General features: G+C 35.3%; 1 protein-coding gene across 3 annotated transcripts in view; it reads right to left on the reverse strand.

Annotated features, from left to right (window-relative positions):
* SLCO1A2 (solute carrier organic anion transporter family member 1A2) overlaps nt 1–14,900 on the reverse strand; it is an 81,290-nt gene continuing 66,390 nt past the window's right edge. For all 3 annotated transcript variants that reach the window (XM_082850752.1, XM_082850751.1, XM_082850753.1), the window contains 3 exons: nt 12,798–12,862; nt 12,126–12,243; nt 1–6,112 (listed from right to left, as the gene is read on the reverse strand). In XM_082850752.1, the coding sequence (XP_082706878.1) occupies nt 5,896–6,112; nt 12,126–12,243; nt 12,798–12,862 (400 nt within the window). In that variant the 3' untranslated portion in view covers nt 1–5,895. The remainder of the gene's footprint in view (nt 6,113–12,125; nt 12,244–12,797; nt 12,863–14,900) is intronic.

The following is a 14,900-nucleotide window of genomic DNA, read 5'->3' on the forward strand; positions in this document are numbered from 1 at the left end:
TAGATAGATAGATAGATATAGATACATAGATAGATAGATAGATAGATAGATATAGATAGGTAGTAGGGGGGTAGCCTAGAGACCCAGGGAAGGGTTGGTGTTGCAGTTTTAGTCCAGAGGCAGTCTGCTGGGAGAATTTCTTCTTCCTCAGGGGAAGCCAGTCTTTTTTTATTAAGGCTTTTGACTGATTGGGTGAGGCCCACCCACACTACGGAAGGTAATCTGCTTTACTCAAAGTCTACTGATTTAAATGTTAATTTCATCTAAAAAAGACCTCCACAGAAATATCTAGAATAATGTTTGACCAAATATCTGGATACTATGTCCCAGCCAGGTTGACACATAGCACCGACCATCACAGGAGTATAAGGGGAACATCACACATGGGGCACCCTGCCATGGGTGTCAGACCTGAATAGGGTGCAGAAGACATCACTGTGGGGGAGAGCAGAGTGAAGGCTGGATGTGAGGTGTTGGAACCCGAAAAGGGTGAGAAGGGTTTCCAGGTAGGAAAAGAGCAGCCCAGCACCACATGGTGTTGGACTCCGCATGGGGTGAAGAAGGGCTCTGCAAGGAAGAGAGTGGCACCAGGGATGGGAGACTGGTTGTCAATATCACACTGGCTTAATCCCTTTAGCTTTATAGGTCTTAATATCTGGTGGTGGGCTTCTCCAACTTTACCCTTCAAGATTGCTTTGATTTCTTCTTGGCCCTTTACATTTCCATGTAAAGGCCAAATTAATCTTGTCAATATCCACATTTCAAAAACGACTGGGATTTTGTTTGAGATTTCACTGAACTTATAGATAAAATTTGGGAGAACCGACATCCTTAAAATATTAAATCTTTCAATAAATGAACATGATGTAGGTCTTAATTTCTTTGAATACTGCTTTGCAGTATTGGGGATAGAGGTCTTAGACACAATAAGATTTATTGCTAGGATTTCAATGTGGTTTTATTTTTTGTTTTTTGTGTTTTTTTGATGCTACACTAAATAATATGCTTTACTAATATCATTTCCTAATTGCTATTGATATATGAACAGCTGCATTTGATTTTGTGGATTGCCCTTGTAACCAGTGAACTTTGTTAAAATTCACTTAATCACGTTGATAGCTCATCTATAGTAACTTGTGGATTTTCTGCAATACAAACGTGTCACTGATAGTTTTATTTCTTGTTTCTTTTCTTATCCTTACAAATTTTAATTCTTTTTCTTCCCATTTCTGTGGCTAGGACATAATGTTGAATAGAAATGGCAATAGTAGCCATTTCCTTCTCACTCCCAACATCAGCAGGAAAGCTTTATTAAAATTAAATATCCCATTTAACTCTAATGTTTGCAGTAGTGCTTTTTTAAAAAAAGAAATCATGATCATGTCTGAAAGCGTATCATATGGAAGTTGTGATTTTTTGTTCTCATTCTAAGTAAATTATCACTTTTAATTTTATATGTATTCATCATTTTGAAATTTTTTATAGGCCTTCCTCTCACATTTGGTAAACTTAAAAGCCCGCAAAACTCAGCCCTTCCACTGCTGGTGGCCGGGCTCTCACTGTCTTCCTGCTACACCGTGTTTCATCATCTTTCATCCCTATGCTTTTGCCTCTTGGTGGCAAGATGGCTTCTTGCTCCTCCTCGAGGCCTAATATCTTCAGTTCCAGAAGGAAGAAGGAAAAAGGGCAAAATGTCTTCCTAGAAAGCTTTGTCTTCTTCTTTTGGAAAGAAATCCCTTACCAATTAGCATGCTTCTGCAATGTTTCCCAAAAACAGAATGGGAAGTTTTTGCAAAAATCTCTGATTACTTAGTGACTCACCATATGTCCATAGGGTTTGAAATTACCTTGTGCTGTTATCTGTCATTCTGTCATTGTTTTCTGTATATATTTATTCACCCTAATAAAATGACACCCACTTGAATTTTAAGGCCTACAACTTAGTTCATCGCCACCTTCCTTACATACACACACCAAGACACATATCCTCTAGAACAAAGGACAGAAACAAGAAAAAAATTGCTCAATAAACATCCATTGGACGAAGTGAGAGAGTGACATGGACATATATACACTACCAAATGTAAAATAGATAGCTAGTGGGAAGCAGCCGCATAGCACAGGGGGATCAGCTCAGTGCTTTGTGTCCACCTAGAGGGGTGGGATAGGGAGGGTGGGAGGGAGATGCAAGAGGGAGGAGATATGGGGACATATGTATATGTATAGCTGATTCACTTTGTGATACAGCAGCAACTGACACAATATTGTAAAGCAATTATACTCCAATAAAGATGTTAAAAAATAAACTAAAATAATAAGTAAATAAATGAACACCCATTGGAGAACCTTTGAAAATCTCACAATTGGAGGACTCAGTTCTTCCCTTTCTAGAAAATGCCCTATTTTATTTCTTTTATTATTATTGTTTTTGCTGATGTGTATTCTTTATGACATTTTTTTCATTGTATTTTACATGCAAAAGAGAAAAGAAATCAGAGTACAAAAGGGGCAAAAATGAAAGGCAAATGCAGTGTTCTTTGCTTTTCTTCCTGCTTCCAACGCTACACAGACAACCACTTCTCAGCAGTTCTGATAAGATGTGTTTGCCAATTTTATCTGAATTTATTAAGCTTAAAATATATTTTAACTCCATGCTATAAAATATGAAGAATTCCTCTCCTTCCCTTTATGTTTTTTCCCCATTTTTGTGGTTTTTCTATGTACTTATTTTTAAAGTTCCCATAAATATCAGTTATATTGAGAATTATAAATAATATATTAAACCATTTCTAATTCCATAAACCTAGACTCCTCACAGTATTAAATAAGACAATGAACGATCCTAGACTTCCCACTACCGGTTTTCCTGCTGTTTCTCTCCTCTACTTCCGTCTGCTGTGCCTTTACTTCTACCCTATCCTGAGGGAGGACAAATGCTCAGAATAATAACTGACTTCCCTAGGCCTCATGGACTTGAACAACAGAGGTCAGGAGAGGTCACAGAGCACTCCAATACCCACTTTCTCTGATTTTCTTTCCTCCACCAAGAAGTGTCAAGAGAGAACCCTAGACTAAAATGCCATCATTCCCAGCAGGCGATAAGAGTGAGCCCAAGACACTGGGTCCAAAATCATGTCTCTCTGGGCCTACCCTGCTCCACTGAGGGTATTCAAGTGGGTGAACTGTGCACAGAGTTAAGACTCAGCTTTCTCTGATCAACTTAAACCCATCAATAGAAGTCAAGAAAGACCCACAGGTACTCAAGTAAGATTTTGATTCTCCAGTTTGCCTCCATGACAAGGGGTCATGAGGAAGCCCAGTCATGACCCCTCCTAATTTTGACACTCACAGTGTCACCAACACTATCTGTCTTGAAATCTATCAGGACTAACCTCATTATGTCAGTTACCTAAAAAGTCCCAGAATTCCAGATGATCTCTCATTCCCCTTCTTCTAATTTTCATTCTCTAATTTCCATATACCTCTAATTATCAACTTTTTCTCTCAGACTCCAATTTTGAAATCTGCCCCCTTTCAGTTTGTCCCCTGGAACTCAGAGTCCCTCATCTCCAAAACTGTCCATATTCTCAAACTCATAAACCAGCATTCTCTTCACGGCTGCAGCCTCACCAAAATCTGGGTTTCTCCTGAGGACAATGCTTCCCCCAAAAGCATCTCATGTGGTAACTGTTGACTTTTTCTCACAACTCTCTGGATATAGGGTGAGTTCTTGCTCCTCTTTTAGCTTCCAGAGCATTCTCTCCATTTCCTCCCTTCCCAAATAAAGCAGCTCTAAGTTTCATGTCATCTGACCCTAACACAGAACTGTCCCTCATCTGCCACATGTCCCCTGAGTTGGAACTCCTCACTTCCAATGGTTTTAGCTCCTCTCTCCAGTGTCAACACTGTTCCTGTCTTGAATCACAGTCTTGATGAAGTCTCAGACTTCGTGAGCAGAGAACTGAACTCTTAAATCTTCCCCCCCAAACCTGTTCTACCCAGTCCTCTCTGTTGCTTTCTCCTTAAATGATGTATCCAATTCTCAGGAAATCATATTGGTCTGCAAAGTATACGTAGACAGTCCTTCAGTTAACTGGCCTATTTCCTGTCTAGCTTGTGGTCTATTTTCTGTCTAACTTGTATTCTTTGAACTTTCAACTCAGAGGTTCCTACCTACATCCCAGGCTCCTTCTAAGTGCATCCTGAATGACAACTCCTGCCACCCTGTTCTATCCCTGGAGACACTCCCATTCCCTTTATATGACACATAAATAATCAGAGTATATTGACACCCACTTCTCCAATCCTCCCTCTCCACATCTTCCTCACCCTTAAGGGAGTTCTATCATTGCATCTATATTGACTGTCCTTTCAGTGGGAGGGAGAATAAGAAGTAGATAAACATGGCTGTTCATTCTATTCTCTTGAACCAGAAACTCCATATCACCCATAAGGCCTCTTGTGTCTCTAAAATCCTTTCATACTTTTATTGTATCCCTACGCTACAAAATAATAATAAGGGTAGATTTAGTTTTAAATGTACATCTTGAATTTTCTTAACCTCAGTTCCATAACAGAAGCTACTTTTTAAACACTTCATTCTCTAAGAGGACGTAAAGAAAATTCGTGTTTGTGTTCTAACTTAGGACACGTTGGGTGACATAAACATTAGACTAAGGAGGCCTCCTGAATCTGGGAAACTGATTTTTTTGGATAACAGCTGGCAATACAAACAGCCTTTAAGGACTAGTGTCTTTCGGGACTTCCCTGGTGGGAAGAATCCACCTGCCAATGCAAGGGATACGGGTTCGAGCCCTGGCCCGGGAAGATCCCACATGCCGCGGAGCAACTAAGCCCATGCACCACAACTACTGTGCCTGCGCTTTAGAGCCCGCCAGCCATAACTACTGAGCCCACGTGCCACTATTACTGAAGCCCACGCACCTAGAGCCCATGCTCTGCAGCAAGAGAAGCCACTGCAATGAGAAGCCCGCGCACCGCAACCAAGAGTAGCCCCTGCTCGACGCAACTAGAGAAAGCCCATGCACAGCAACAAAGACCCAACGCAACCAAAAATAAATTAATTAATTAATTAAAAAATACTGAAAAAAAAAGGACTAGTGATTTTCTAATTTTGACCTTTCACACTTTGACTTAGACATTTGTTTTTAAGAGAGAGTTCAGTTGCCATTGAATTGCTGAAAAAAAAATCCAACAATCTTTGCTACATGATTTTTAATTACCTGATTAAGTTTGTCAGTACTCTGAACAAAATGAGCAAATATATGACATGAGTCAAAAAGCAGGGAATGAATTGAAATCAAGTGATGGCATATTAGTGAGTAATCTATTTTAAAAGAATCATGTCTGGAATGAATAGGAAGAGGTAAAGAACAATTCCAAAATAGATTTAAAAGATTTACTCTTCTTTCACATGAAGTGATAAATTTGAATAAAATACTTAAATATTCACATAAGAAGATAAGAATTTCAGTCTCGAAATAATCCTGATATCAAAGAAGAAATTCAATGGAATTAAATAGATTTTCATAATAGGAAATTTTTAGCATCATGTGGAAAAGATGTGGGAAATATGCCCTTATTTTGCATGAGTGAAAAGAGAAATTGCTGTTTTAACGAGTTAACATAAAAATAAAGCTGGTTCTAATATCCTACTTTGAAGGTTGTTTATAAATGTCCCTCTGAGGAAAATCTCAAATGCCATTGTTCCTTCAGAAATACCATCAGTGAACATTGTTTTACCTTGAGTAAAGAAAAATGTTGAGGTTCTTAAAGACAAGGAAATATTACCTGCAGTAAGTACCTCTATTGATTTTAAAAACAATTAAGTTGTAGTGTGTTCTCCAACTCTGCGAAGCATGATATAAAAGAGCATTATAGTTTAGTTTTCAATTCATCATCATTCAAAACTTTGGAATTTTGGTCCGTCTCTTTGCCCTCATTTTCCTTCCCTGTAAACTTGGCCTCAAGCATAGTTTCTGAAGAGGCATTTTCCTCTGGCAGACGATACTTCCTCAAAATAATGAGGATTAAAAAGGCTGGAATATAGCTTGATCCTCTTAGCACTGCTGGCAATCCAAGGTAGATGTATCTATCAAAAAAAGTTAAAACATTAAAACTTATAAAGATAGTTTTGCATATAGTTAATTATTAATATTTTACTCTCATAAGGAGAGCAGCAGCTAATTGTTTTGCACGTCAACCTTATGAATTAACCTCATGAACTCACTTATGAATTCTAATGTTTGTTAAAATGAGTTTTGGGATTTTTTATCCAGACGATCGAAATTTATTTCCCTCTTTGCTAATCTTTTGTTACTGTTTTTATTTTATCTTTTTACATTGAATAGACTCCTCAACTTAAATTTAATACTGACAGGGATAGCAGTTTTATTTCAATATTTAATAAGAATGCTTCCAAAAATCACCACTAATTATAATATTTACTCCTGTGTTTTCTTAGATGATCTTAATCAGGTTAAGGAAGTTTCTTTCTCCTCTTTTGAGTTTGCTCAGAGTTTTAGTTGTGAATTTGTAAAATATCACTAAATCATTTTTCTGTACGTAATTAGCAGAATATCCAAGATTATTATTATAATTCTATAACAAACTTTATTTGTTAGTTTTTATATCTTTTTGGATTCAATTTGATAATTTTTTGCATGTATATTTACAAGTAAAATCAGCTTATACTTTTTTCCTTATACTGAACTTGTCTAATGTCAATATCAAGGTTGCACTAGCTTTGTAAAATGAATTGGGAAATTTTCCCTCTCTTTCCGTTTCTAGGAATAACTTGTATAATGCAGGAATCATCAGTTCATTGAAGGTTTGTAATACTTGCCTTAAAAGCTTCCGGACTTGATGTCTTTGGAAGATGAGAATTTTTGACTGATTCAAATTTTTTAAATGGCTATGAAAATATTCATGTTTTCTATGTATTTATAGTAAAATTTGATAATACATATTAATCTAGAAAACTATTTAACGTGTTTCCAAATTATTATGTATAAAATTCCTAAGTATCTGTACTTACATTTCCTTTTTAGTTCCTAATAGTGTTTATTTATGCCTCTTCTCTTTCTTTATTTGCCTTTCCAGATTATTGTTATTATTATATTTCAATCTTTTAGAAAACACAGCTTTTTTGGGGTTACCTCTATGGTGTGTAGTCTATTTATTAATTTCTGCTTCTTATATTCATGTTCTACTTCTAAAATTTTCTTTTATTAGGAAACATTTCAAGAATTCAGGAAAAAAAGAGTTAAGCATATTTGTACTCACCATCCAGGTTTTTTAAATGATTAAATTTTGCCATTTTTGTTTCAGACCAGGTTAAAAGAAAATATTTAATTCCTGTGATCCGACTACATTCTAACCCATCCCAGGTGTAACACTATGTTGAATTTTATGGATTTTGTTCCTAGTTTATTTTTATAGCTTTACAAAGTATGCATGTATCCCTTCGTAATTTATACAATTATTGTATATATTTTTACATTTTAAATAATTGGCATAATACTACATTTTTACTTTGAAAATTTTTCTATCAGCCCACCATTTTAAAACTAGGCTCATACATGTAGTTCTACATCATTTATTTTTAACTGTTGAACAACATTGTGATATATGAACATGAAAGCAACTCTTCTGCCCATTTCCTGTTTACCCATTTCTGTCCCCCTCTAACTTTAAAACCCTAATTATAGGAATGAAATCACTAAACAATTGAAACTAACTCCTGACTTAACGCTTTCTTTAACGCACACCATGCTGTGCCTAGCCTGTTGATTCTTTTCCTAGTTAAAAAGAAGTAAGAGTGAAGAATTAAATAGATAAAGAATGGTTAGCTCTCTGCTCCCAACAGCTCACTTAGCAATCCTGCAGGCAGATCATTCAGGCAAGATAACATCCGAAGATAGAGTCAGCCAGTCTGCACTCGGTGGGAATGATGCAGAACAATCTCCTGCTCCATGATTCACTGAGATTCTTCCCACCCTCCCACCCCCCCACCAACACTTTTTCCTTTAAAAACTGTCATGGCTAAGCAGAATCTTCGGAGTTGGTCTCTGGACACGAGTCCCCCTTCTCCCCAGATCGGCAGCTTTTCTGACTAAAGCACCTTTCCTTTCTACTGACACTGCGTCTCAGTGTATTGGCTTTTGAGTGGCTAGCAGCCGAACCTGAGTTCGGTAGCAAACACACCACGGCTTATTATCCATTTTCCTGTGGGACGCTTTTGTTCAAATGTTTTTAAATATCAACGAAACTGCAACAAACCTTTGTTGCCATGTCTCCTTGTGCATGTGAGGAAGAGTTTCTCGAAACTATGTGTAAGCATCTTAGAGGATGCAGCTTAGTAAATATTGCCCAAAGGTTCTTTTCAATAGTTTTTATTCACCGCCAGCAGTGTATGAGAGTTCCAGATGCTTCCAGTTTGTGTTCTATCATTCTTCACTGTCTATGGTGTTTTCTGTTGCAAACATTTTTAAAAATTTTATATGTAGTCACATTTGATAATTTCTTGCTCTCTGGTTTGTGTTTTTGTTTCAACCCAAACCCAAAGCAATAAGGATCATAAAGATATTAGGATCTATGGTTGTTGATGACCTATCTGCTATTGGTCTAATTGTTATTTCTTTATAAGCCACATGTTTATTTCTCTGGATAGTGTTTATGTTTTTTCTTTATCTTGAGCATTTGTAATTTCACTCTGATATGTCTATTTAATTTATTCCATTAGGCATTTGAAGTGCACTTTTGATCTGAAAATGTATTACTCTATTAAATTCTAACGAATTCTAAGCCATTAGTTCTTTAATTTATCTCTGCCATTTCCTCTATTCTCTGTTCTAGAAAATTTCTGAGATATATCCTTTAATTGCTAATTGGTCTTTAACATTACTTATGTAGTTCATTTTTGTTGAATCAGTTCAAATCATTGATTTACATTCTAGATAAATTCTTCTGTACTCTCTTCCATTTCACCAAATCTTATGTTGACTTGAAATTTATTATGTATTTAGGATTCTTTTTATTTCACTGCTATCCATTTAATCTCTAATATTTCCAAGAGTTCTTTTTGATATTCTTATTTCTGCTAGAATTTTTTCATAATTTCTTATTCATTTTTTAATGGGTATTATGCCATCAATTTATTATTTTTAAACCTATCGAGCTGGTTAAACATACTTATTTTAAAGTCTTTGTCAGATTCTTATATTAGATTAAATTTAATCTGGAATCAAGTCATGTTTCAATTGGTAGTTTATGTGCTTGTCTTTCTTACTGTTGGATTTATTCATGTATTTTAACATTTCAGTTTACAAGCTCTTCTTGAGTATTTTGTTGTTGTTCTTTGTTTATTTTGGTTTTCTTTGCTGTTCTGTTTCTCTGTATTTACTCCTCCAAATTTGATCATTCTCCCTTTGCTTTTCCCTGTCCCCCAGGTTCTTAGGCCTTTCCTAGTTCTTTTCATAGTGATACTGGGAATAATCACAGAGGGAGTAGATCACTCGGTCTAGTTCTTGGGTGTATCTGTATCTTATTCCCTCCTTAGAATCACAGCAATAACGTGCAAAAGGGTTTCTTTTTAAATCTCTTTTACAATGAGGTTTGCATTATTTTCCCATGGTTGCTGTTAGTTGGGTTAAAAAAAAATCACGATAGGGCTTCCCTGGTGGCGCAGTGATTGAGAGTCCACCTGCCGATGCAGGGGACACGGGTTCGTGCCCCGGTCCGGGAAGATCCCACATGCCGCGGAGCGGCTGGGCCCGTGAGCCATGGCCGCTGAGCCTGCACGTCCGGAGCCTGTGCTCCGCAACGGGAGAGGCCACAACAGTGAGAGGCCCACGTACCGCAAAAAAAAAAAAAAAAAAAAAAATTACGATATATCTACCAATAGATAATTTTTGCGCAATTGGATGGTTCAATCTTTTATATTCTCACTAATTTTTCATCTGTATTTTATATTCACTTGTTGTAGAAGTATGTTGAAATTTTCCTAATTGTAGATTTCTTCTTGTAATTTTGTGAATTTTTGTTTTATATATTTGAGTTTATGTTGACAGATTTATATGGATTCATGATTGTTATATATTTTTGGTGAAGTGCTTTTTTTATTATTAAGTAATATCCTTCTTTAATTCTATTAATTCTTTTCACTTTAAATTCTACTTTGTCTTACAGTCATTAATATAACCACAGAAGCTTGATTTAATATTTTTCTGGTATACATTTTCTGACCTTTTATCTTCAACCTTTCTTTGCATTATATTTTTAGGCTCTCTCTTGTAAACAACATGTAGCTGGAATTTGGAAAACTTCAATATGAAAGGCATTATCTTTTAAGAAGCAAGTTCAATTGGTTTACACTTATTGTGAAACCTGGTATATTTAGGCTTTATTTTCAATTATTTTGTGTGTTTTTATTTTCTTATGCCTTACTTCCATCAAATTTTCCTTAATCCTTTCCCCACTTTTCATTAGATGGTAATAAATGTAAGTGATCATCCTTACATTTTTGGCCAATTTTTAAGTTAATCAGTATTTTGTTCTCAAGAATTGTAAAAGAGTCCTAGATCTTACCTGGATTTTAAGCTAACAAGTTAGCCTGCCATAGCTGCATGGAAACTGGCAGAAGATACAAGCCTCCTTGGTCAGAGACAAAGGACTTTTTTACAGCAATCAGCACAAGCTTCATGTTCAGGTTAGTTTTCACCCCCCAAGTCCCGAAGTGGGGACACAGGAGACCCAGGTGGATGTTGTGCACACACTGCGTTCGGGTCACAGCTAAGCAATCCTGAGTTTAGGAAATCCCTATCATTTAAATGGGTTGCAAGCAAATCTGCCAACATTTGCCCCAGAGGGGGATGTTACCTTTATCATCCTGGACAGAAAACTCTGCTCCAGAGGAAAAGACCATTTTTATCTTCCAAGGTCACTTACTGTTCAAACATCTTTGAAAAGATAGTTCAGAACAAAAGCTTCTGCTGACAAGATAGGCCAAAATTCAAGGAACCCATGAAGAATTGTCCATCAACATGTAACTCTTGTTTCTACATTGTATTAGTTTCTGATGAATTTTCTCATGAGTACACTTCATTGGTCACTCTAATTCACCTGACTGCCAGAGGATGGTACCAAATATAATAATTTTGTCTGAAATATCATTTAATCAAAGCTACTATAAACAGGAATCAAAGCAGCAGGATGAGGCCAGCCTACACTAGGGATCCTTGGCTTTCCTCAATTGTGATGCAAACCCATTGCATGCACAGTATGTATCTGTGCCCACCTCCATATTACCCCTGTGGAACTTTAGGGGAAAGGGGAACTGATGAAAACATGAATCACATTCTGTCTGCTCTCTTCACAGTTCTTGACATATATCCTTTTACCGATCAAGAGAAGACCTTAGACTATTTTAAATAATGCTAAATCATTTTTAGAAAATGAGTTTTCTTACTGCCCCATAAGGAGAAATTAATATAAATTTAAACAAAATCCAGGTCTCCAAATGGAAAAGAATGTGAACATAAAAAGAGAAAAATGGAAGAGTTTTGTTAAAAAACAGGTTAATATTATCATATGAGGTTTGTTCAAAATCAGGTCTGTTACTAAAAAAAAAATAAAGCTTTAAGAGACATGAAGAATATTGTGCCAGTGAAATTTAATAAGGGAGAAAAAATACCATTTTAGAGATCAGAAGTGGATAGTGAAAGGAAGTAAGGATTTAACCTAGTAAGATGTTGAAACGATGTAGGATTAAATGGGGATACTTGAGAGTAATATAATTTAGATAGGTAGCTTTTGTACAGCCATGACCTTCAACAATATATTGATTGCAACCAATTTAAGGAACAAGTTTTTGAAAGCCACCCATGCTTATATTTATCAAGTACTTTGAAAATATTGAGGAAATAAAATTCTAGTATATAAATAAGAATTGGAGATACAGATACCAGAATAGATAGATACCACTATCTATTCTGGAAACAAAGGCAAAAGTAATCTAGTCCCTTGACAAAGAAAATGTTAGATATGAATGGTACCGTTTTACACACTGCCTATGCTTAGAAAGCAATTTAAAAAATTATCTTTACCTGAAGTTGGTGGAATCATATATCCTACATGCCCCTGACTCACCACATTTCAAAGTACCCCAGTGTAAACATGTGGAGTCCACTAAAGCTCCAAAATATATAGGTGCAGGAATTCCAGCTACAATTAAAAGGGAGAAAGAAGAATCCATTAGCAAGGTAAGAAGATATATTTTGTTTGGAAACATTTTAACTTTATTCGTAGAACAAATAAAGTTTAACAAAATATACATCTATTGCTTTAAATTTTACTTTTAGAAACTGGAAGTTATTTTACTATAAAGTTTTTAGATTATAAAAAATAAGTAATCTGAAGGATAAATGCAAAATAAAAATCATCAGTAGAGAAAAACACTGAATTAATGATTCTTTTCCTTTTTTTTTTTGCAATGTTTTGGGCCAATCACATGCACATTATACTTTAACAAAGCATTTCCTGTTCCTTTGCTTTTCAAATTGCATTGATGAAAAGTAGAATTAAGGTCAGATAGGTCTTTTTCAAATAAAAAAGAGAAGTTCTCTATTTCTTTTTGTTCTTCATTCTCACACTAATTACAAAGTGCTGTTTACAAGCAGAAGGGATATTTGCTAGACTGTTACTCTGAGGGAGTGATTTCATCTACTTAGTATTTAATAGTGGTCTGATGTGATGTTGGGAAAAATAACTATTTTTACCTAATACCCTTGTGCAAAATGCATGTAATCCCACACCAAGAGACTTCTCTTCAGGCTTGATACACCTAAAAAATAAATGAATTCATAAATTTAAAAAGTAGACATTTAAAATCTACCACAGTTTCTTAAAAGAACTCTTTGTGTGCTAGTAACACACTGAGCCTTAGAAAATTTTCCTGCCTGCTCAGGTCTTGGTTATTCAAGGCCTGATTATCCAGTTCATAACCTTCACAGGAGCCCCACCTCTGGTCCTTGGCATTTTATCCATCACTTTTTGCTCATTCATTTCTATCATAAAGTTAACAAGGAAGAAAATGTTTCATATCAGTTGATTTCTACCCCAATATCCTCTTCTTGAATAGTATTTCTTGATTCTGATGGTTAAAACTTTAGCCTAAAACAAGAACAGTACAACCCTAGGTGTATTTAAATTATTTCTATTAACAAAATACAGAAAAGCCAAGAATTTAAAAAAATAAATATAAGGAGAAAAGAAAGCCAGAATAAAAATTTTCAAAGGAAAGTGATGAAAAAAATCCAAAGCAAATATATTTTAAGTGACTTGGTATCTTTTCAAGAGTGGCATAGATTCCTCCATTCTCTCCAGAAATTCCCTGATGTTTTCACTGTTGCCTGAAATTCCTATGAGTAGAAATGAAGACTATAATTCCCCGATGGCACTTTTTGTGCTCCACTCACTTCATCAGCAGCATGGCTACCTGCTCCAAGAATTCACTTGGAGAGTTCCTCTGTATTCCCTTCCCTTCTTTGATTAACTCAAAGCTGAGAAAATGAAAGCAGCTTTCTTCACAAAAGGACGTAGTACATTTTCAGCAAAAACATCATATTATTGGCATTTTCTTGGCATAAGTATTTTACCAATTCAAATAACTCTTCAGCGTCATAGACTGAAATACAGTTGATCTGGTCATTATCTATCTAACACGTAGGTTATTTAGACAGCATCAAGGATTTTACTGAGAAGGAAGTAAGAAAAGCCAGGAGACCTAGCATGACCCTCTTGCTCCCATAGTTACCATTTAATACAGAAAATAGGGCATTTAAATTTCACTGAAGAATTTTTCTTTCTCCTCTATTTCTAATATACCACCTTATGATCTCACAAAAGTATGAAATCCTTACAGCTAAGAAATTGTAAACAGTTTAAACTGTTCTCCAAATGCTGTCACTATTTGACATTGATAACAACATTAATTCTAGAATCCAGAAATAAGAAAGAAAAATTAAAATTCAAATTATGGGAAAATGCTGAGAGAAATTAAGATAGTTCTTAAAAACTGGCAGAGTAGCATAGATGTTGCATCCCTCTACCATCATGGTAGGAGATCCAGGAAGATTCCACAAAAATAGAGAAAAGCATAAGTATATCCATAAAAATTCAGGTGTTAAATCCAACAATGTGATCTTGGCAAGAGCTGGAGGAAGAGAGTAAAGATATGAAGAGATATGAGAGCATGATTAAGTATTCATCTTAATAGAAAGTAGATATTATTACTGAAAAGTTTTGAAATTGGTAAGTAAAACAGAAATGTAGCTAAGAATTTCAATAATCAGGCTAGCCATTGGAAAGATCTGACTTTTAAAGCAGCAGAAGAAAATCCAATAAATACAATGGAAAGCAAAAACAGAAGCAAAAAGTCAAATAAATAGAATATATGAAATAAAGTGGCAAAAGAGCCCTATCACATTAATTACAATAAATATAAGTGGGTTAAACTCACCAATCTGAAATTACAAAATCAAATCTAGCATATTGTCTATAAAATGAAATAGAAGATTGAAGATTGAAAAGAAAGGGAAGGAAAAAGGTGTAACAGGAAGCAGTGAACCGAAAGAAAGCCAGTACTGCAATTTTAATAAGAGACAAAATAGAATTGCCTGAAAGAAATGACTAAAAGATAAAGAAGAAAATTAAGTGCTGCTAATAATAGAAGTATAATGATAAAGACACATTTACATCCTACAATATGGCCTCCAAATATATAAATTTAAAAACTGACAGAATTATAGGAAGAAGTACATCAGCAATTTTAAGATTTTAACATCCATCTTCAAAAAACTGTTGAATTAAGCAGACCAAAA

The sequence above is a fragment of the Leucopleurus acutus genome (genome assembly GCF_964270905.1).
Source record: "Leucopleurus acutus genome assembly, chromosome: 11".
NCBI lineage: Eukaryota > Metazoa > Chordata > Mammalia > Artiodactyla > Delphinidae > Leucopleurus > Leucopleurus acutus.